Source organism: Rattus rattus, chromosome 4 (genome assembly GCF_011064425.1).
Source record: "Rattus rattus isolate New Zealand chromosome 4, Rrattus_CSIRO_v1, whole genome shotgun sequence".
Lineage (NCBI taxonomy): Eukaryota > Metazoa > Chordata > Mammalia > Rodentia > Muridae > Rattus > Rattus rattus.
This window is the reverse complement of record NC_046157.1, coordinates 159,189,197-159,195,196: the sequence shown is the minus strand read 5'-3', so window position 1 is coordinate 159,195,196 and position 6,000 is coordinate 159,189,197. Positions and strand designations below refer to the sequence as shown.

The window sequence follows — 6,000 nt, the reverse complement described above, 5'->3', positions numbered from 1 at the left end:
CTTGGCAGGCTGACTCCCCAGGAGAAGCCTGGCTGGGATATCTCTGGGGAACCTCTGCTGCCAAGTTTGTATTTCATGTGGGGACAGGAGGTCCCCAGGGACGATGTTTCCAATCTCCTGCCTGGCTGTGGAGTCCTCAGGGCTGACCAGATCCTGCAGCAGAGGGGCTGGGGCTGTGGTGTCTGTATCTCATGGGGTCCTAGGCACAGGAGACTTTACCAGGCCTGGTGGCTGCAATCCAGAAAGCTTCAGCTTAACTCTCCAACCATAGCTCTCTTGCCTGCTGATGTGCGGAAGAAGCAGTTTATTTACCACAGTGACAGCATTGGCTTCTGTAGCCATTTTTCTCCACCCCCCAGCCCAGAGCAGCCCAGGCTTGTTGGATGCTGTGCAGTACTGCAGCTTGCTGCTCTGCATTCTTTGTTGATGGCCTGGTACCTGCCTTTCTCCAGTCTAACAGGGACTGTTTGCTCACTCTCAGCTTCCAGTGTAACATCCTCCTCTGTTTTCACTCCCCTTGCAATGAATTCCCGAACATAAGCTCGTTGGTGCCTTTGGTGATCTTGGGGAGGTAGTGAGAGTGGATGTTCTGTATTCTTCAGAAACCAATAACTAATAACCTTTAAAGAAGGAGATCTGGCTCTAGGTTCCCAGCTAAGCCCCACTCTGCCCACTTGGCTTCTAAGGCTCTTGGATTGCCCTGCGTGCCCTCCAAGAGCATCCTCTTCCCATGGTTCATCTGCTCCACACATGGTGGCTCTTTCCCCAATTGAGTCAGCGATGCCCTATGGCTCAACCCTCTTCTCAGGCCAGCCCATCCCCAGCAGAAGCCTCCTCTGGTCTCTACTGCTCCCACTGTGCCCATGCTGCCCCAATTTTGGGAGACCACCCACTCCAGGATTTTGGATGTCTCCCCCTCTCAGCCCTTCCTCCTCTTACCTGGACTGCCCTCGCTCGATACTTTAGTGGGTATCTGGCATGGTGGTGCAGTGGGTACCCTCACTGGTGGCTGTAGTAGATATCTGGGATGCCTCTGCCTGGCACCAGCTCCCTGCCTTACCGCGCCTCTAGTGCGTTGTGCTCCAGCTTCCTGTGGGTTGTCATACCGGCCCACTGAGGTCCTTGCCAGGGCTCTTTGCTAAGTAGGCCTGTGGAGGGTGTCAGCCTTTCTCCCCAGGAGGGCAGGTTACAAGCTCCTGCCTTACCTCCCTCATCCATGCTGGGCCCATAGCCTGCTCCATCTTCCCCTGGGAACATGTTCATTGCCTGCTTTTCGAGACCCCAGTCATAGAGTGAGATTGTGTCTCTTTCTTCCATGTGGACCTGAAGGGGCCCCTGAGGAAAAGCCAGTGACCTGCTCTGTGCCCTATGCTTCAGCCTACAGTGGCAGGCAGGTGTCTTAGACAGCTGAATGAATGAGCACTTCTTTTGATGAGGTTTTGTTTCTTGTCATCTCTTTTGCCTTAGTGTGCGGTGCCAACTGCCACCCTGAGAGGTGTATGGACACAAGTTCATCAATGCACTCATCAGTGCTGAGTGAATAAACAGGAAGAGAAGTGATTCAGCTTTTGTGCTGTGGGAAGATAGATGATGGAGCACTGGGAGGCAACAGAAGAGGACAGAAGGGTCTAGTCCTGGCCAGGTGCAGACTGGCTGCGACCCCTCAAAGGGAGAACTGAGACTTCCATTTGTCAGATAGGTTGGGGCAACCCAGGACTGCCATGGTCTCAGGAGTTCTCAGTGATATGATGTCTAACCTGAGGGTGAAGCAAGCCTGTTGTACAAGCTTCTAGTCCAGCACCTGCTCTCTAAGCAAGTCCAGGCTGCAAAAATTGTCCTTACTGACCGGTCAGCTGCTCCTCATGGGGGTTAGGGAGGTGGTGTCTCAGCCCCCTCTGTGTCTTGAGAGAACCCAGTACTCAGCACAGCTTCCTTAAGGGTTCTGTGGGAGGCAGTGAGAGGAGGGAATGGAGGCCTGGGCTTGGCAGAGCAGAGAAGCTGCTGCTTCTCAGATTTGAGGGATGGGCTGTCAGGCTGAAGATCCAGGACTAGGAAGGCATCAGACTCCTCTTTACCCAGATACTGGACCACTATCCCTCACTAATCTGTTGGTCTAGGAAAGAGAGCAGAAAGGAAATCCTAGGCGAGTGAGGATGGGCAGCTGAAGGCTGAGGCTGACAAGGCATTGAAGGAGGCAAGGAGCCCAGGGCAGGTGAGGTGTCTTTGCTCTCATCAGACAACAGCCCATCCTAGGGCTGTGATATCCTTGCAGCTGTGCCAGTCACTCACTGCAATGAACCTGCCAGGGGACTCCACAGAATCTTTTTTGAGGAAAATCACCATAACCATATCAGATGGGTCTGTTAATCCTGCTGCCACAGGGAACAGGGCCTTGGTTGCTTTACTTTTCCTCCTAGATTCTAGTTGCTTTTGAAGCCAATTCATACTTTTCCAGTTTGGTGAAAGGAGTATAGGTTGTGTCCAGTTCCCTAAGGAAGAGGCTGCCTAATGGTCATGAGGGTAGGATTTGCTAGTACTTGGGATGCTAAGCAGGTGGCGGGGTCAGGTGGATCTGGTGTGAAGTCCTCTGGCCTTCTGGAAGGCCTCCTTCTATGCATATCCATGCTGGGTACAGGTTTGAAACTGCAGGTATCGAGGTACCTTACTCATAGCTGTGAACAGGGCTGCTGGGAGTTTTGGCCTATGATATACAAGAGGCAGAGGTAGTACCCATCTCCCCACATCCCATGGGTTGGCAACAGAGGAAGGGTGGGGAGGGCTGGCCACAGCCACATGCACAGGGTGACTGGCAGCTCCCTGCTGTGCATACTAATTACATTTTTAATCAGCTAAGAAGGAGGCTGCAGCATCAATCTGCCACACATGGCTCGTGCATCACCCTGAAGCTGGCAGGAAGGTCCCGAGCTGATGACCCCAGCTCAGCTGTGAGGAGGATCCTAGGGTGCCCCTTGCCCTTGGTGCACAGGCCACCCAGCTGCCATGCTTCCCCGTGGCATCCACACAGACTGCAATTCACACTTGATTTTATTCCATGACACTGATTTGCTGAAACCCCCTGTTTCCTGGGCAGGGAAGGGCAGTGGGTCGCCTGGTAGAAGCGGGGCTGCCTGCCCAGGAGGACTGGGATTCTCTCTTCTCAGGGAAGCACTGGCCAAGCCTCAGCATTCCCTGCCCTGACCCCTAACCTTCCAGTTCATTTAAAAATTGAGCTGCAAAAGTAAAATAAAATGAAAAAAATAAAAACAAACCCCTGAGTTGTTAAAAACCAAATTAAAAATCCCCTTTGGTGTCAGAAGGTCCTATTCCTAAAAGCCAGCAGGGTAGGGCAGGCACAAGCCTGGCTTGGGTTAGCATTCAGTCCTCAGGCTCCTCATCAGACTCCTTCTCCAGACCCAGGGAATGCTCCGGGCCTGGTCGCTTCAGGATAGCACTGTACTTGAGGGCTGTGGCCTCTGCCTGCAGGACCACATCCACCAGGCTGAAGATGGTGATGACCTGTAGCAGAGCCGGAACAGGGAGAGGACAGGGCAGGTAAGGGCTTGCAACCAAAGCCAAGCTGACTACTGAGGCTCACTTACTTCCCCGAGCCTATGTTGCCCATCTGTAAATGGGAGTCATGGGGTCTGGGAAGACCAGTGGCTTCAAGGCTCTATGCAGACACTTGTTATTCAGTGGCCATTCACAAGGATCAAGAGAATGGGCCGGGCTGGGCTGGGCTGGGCCAGCCTTTGGAACAAGAGGGATACAAGAAGCTTTTATTAGCTTCTCAAAAATTCTGAAGTTATGTTCAGGGGAGTGGGACAGTGCCTGTCTTTACCTATAGAGCAGTGGTTCTCAACCTGTTGTTCAAGACCCTTTGGCAAACTTCAATCTCCAAAAATATTTACATTATAATTTATAATAGCAGCAAACTTATAGTTATGAAGCTGCAATGAAAGTAATTTAATGGCTGGGGAGGGGGTGTTACCACAACACGAGGAGCTGTATTAAGGGTCGCTGCATCAGAAAGGTTGAGAAGCACTGCCTTAGTGGGTGCTCCCATATAGAACCTGGCAGTCTAAGCCCCAGCTGGGGACTGTGGAATCCCACAGGGGAGCCTGTGGTCCTGGGGAGAAATGAGGGGCAGACAAGGACCTAGAGGCACATATTTGAGACAGAGGTGGGCTTAGGGACACAGTTGGGGACTGACCTGCTGTGTTGGCTCCTCTTCAAGGTCATCTGGCTCCCAAACAAGAGTGAGCTCTGGCTTCTTCCCCACCTTCTGGAAGTGGTAGGAGCGCAAGGCCAGTGCCTGGGGGTGTGCACACCAGAAGCTCAGGCTGTGGCCTTCAGATGCTTCCTCTGCCCTGACCTATTTCTGACTGGCTGGAGGGAGACTTTGTACCCGCTACCTTACTGCAGCTGCTTGCTAGGCCAGAGACATGGGCCACCCTATCCCTGGTCCACCTCAGTCAGGTCAACTTTGGCCAAAGTAGAACCTGACGGTGACCAGGACCAAGGGACAATTTGGGAGGGTGGTGACTGTAGGGGAGAGAAGAGATCTGCCTAGGTGTATTCAGCTACCTGCTGGTGAGACCCTGGTAACTACAGAGCTGACCCACATCTGACTCCCATCCTGCTGCATGAACCACAGGTGCCTGATGGGTTTGGCTGCACTTGGCCCTTTCCTGTTCTGCTGTTTTTATGAATTTCTCTTCCAGTGCAAGGCTCCACACTTCCCCGGTGTGTGGAAGGAGTTCAAAGCCAGGGGCAGGAACCAAGTGGTCACTTGGTGACTACAGAGCAGCTAAAATGAAGCCCCCAAGTGACATTACAGAAGGCACCAAGAGGACTTTGAATAAATTGTCACCCAGGGAAGAAGCCAAGGCAGGACAGGCTTCACAGTGTTCAGGGCAGTGCTGGCCATCCTCTGGCCTCTCCTCTATGTTTCTATAAAAACATTCCAGGTCCCTGCAATTCCGGTTTTGTTCTGAGTGCCTGGGTTTTTAGGGAAGAGTTCAGACTTGACCCTTGGCCTGAGGTCCTGTCCCAGGTGGGTCTACTTGGGGTCTGGGGTCTGGGCCCTTTATTGCCACATGCCAGTGAACACTCCTGCATAGCTTATGGATAGGGACAGCAGGGGTCCTCCCCCCCCTGGAGCTGGGGACCGAACCCAGGGCCTAGGCAAGCGCTCTACCACTGAGCTAAATCCCCAACCCCAGCAGGGATCTCTTTAATCCCACCATCTATGCTTGTGAAACTATCACGGGCTTTTCTGGGCCAGGGGCATATTTTCCCAACAAGGGAAATGGCAGGGAATAGAGTATGCTAAGTCCTTTAGTGTTTGGTTTTGCCTGTAGGTGCATGCCTCCCACGCACACCAGGGACACTCACGTTGCAGTAGATGCGTTTTTGCACCCCAAAGCGCAGTACCAGCACATCGAAAGCTTGGTTCAGGACACCCATCACCATGGCTTCAGACTCCAGGGGGCCGCTCTCCTGTGGGAACAATGCTCTAGCCACAGCATCCTCCCAGGGAGGGCCTGCACTGGTGCTCCATACACAGGAGGGTGGAGAAAGGGGAAGAAGAGAAGGGGCCAGGCTGGACACTCACTTTTACTAGAACTGAGAAGAAGAGGCCAATGCTGAGCTCCTGCACACGCTTAGAGGCCATGCGGCGGTCATTGCAGTGGTCGGCTTGCTTCTGTAGGGCATCAGGCTCCACATCTGGCTGCTCACTGTAGCCTGGGGGAGAAGGTGACCAGGGTTGCTGGTGCGGGGATTGAAGAAGGTTGTGTGTTGAGGCAAGGGCTCTGGGGCCAACTATAGTCCCAGGCTTGCAATAAGTCTTACTAAAGCTTCCATCATTTGGGCGTGGATGGACAGTGTTCAGACTTAGGGTTCTCTGTCCCTTGGCGTGTCCATGATCACAGTAATATGGTCACTTACTCTGAGAGTGGGTAACTATTGACCAGCAAAGTTCTTCCCAGGCCAGAGTCA

At 53.0% G+C, this 6,000-nt stretch overlaps 1 protein-coding gene across 4 annotated transcripts in view; it reads right to left on the bottom strand.

Annotated features, from left to right (window-relative positions):
• Positions 1 to 3,027: 3,027 nt before the first annotated feature.
• The window catches only part of Dis3l2 (DIS3 like 3'-5' exoribonuclease 2), a 350,417-nt gene continuing 347,444 nt past the window's right edge, over positions 3,028 to 6,000 (bottom strand). For all 4 annotated transcript variants that reach the window (XM_032901537.1, XM_032901540.1, XM_032901539.1 and 1 more), the window contains 4 exons: positions 5,615 to 5,745; positions 5,395 to 5,499; positions 4,211 to 4,312; positions 3,028 to 3,516 (listed from right to left, as the gene is read on the bottom strand). In XM_032901537.1, coding sequence (XP_032757428.1) covers positions 3,376 to 3,516; positions 4,211 to 4,312; positions 5,395 to 5,499; positions 5,615 to 5,745 — 479 coding nt within the window. In that variant the 3' untranslated portion in view covers positions 3,028 to 3,375. The remainder of the gene's footprint in view (positions 3,517 to 4,210; positions 4,313 to 5,394; positions 5,500 to 5,614; positions 5,746 to 6,000) is intronic.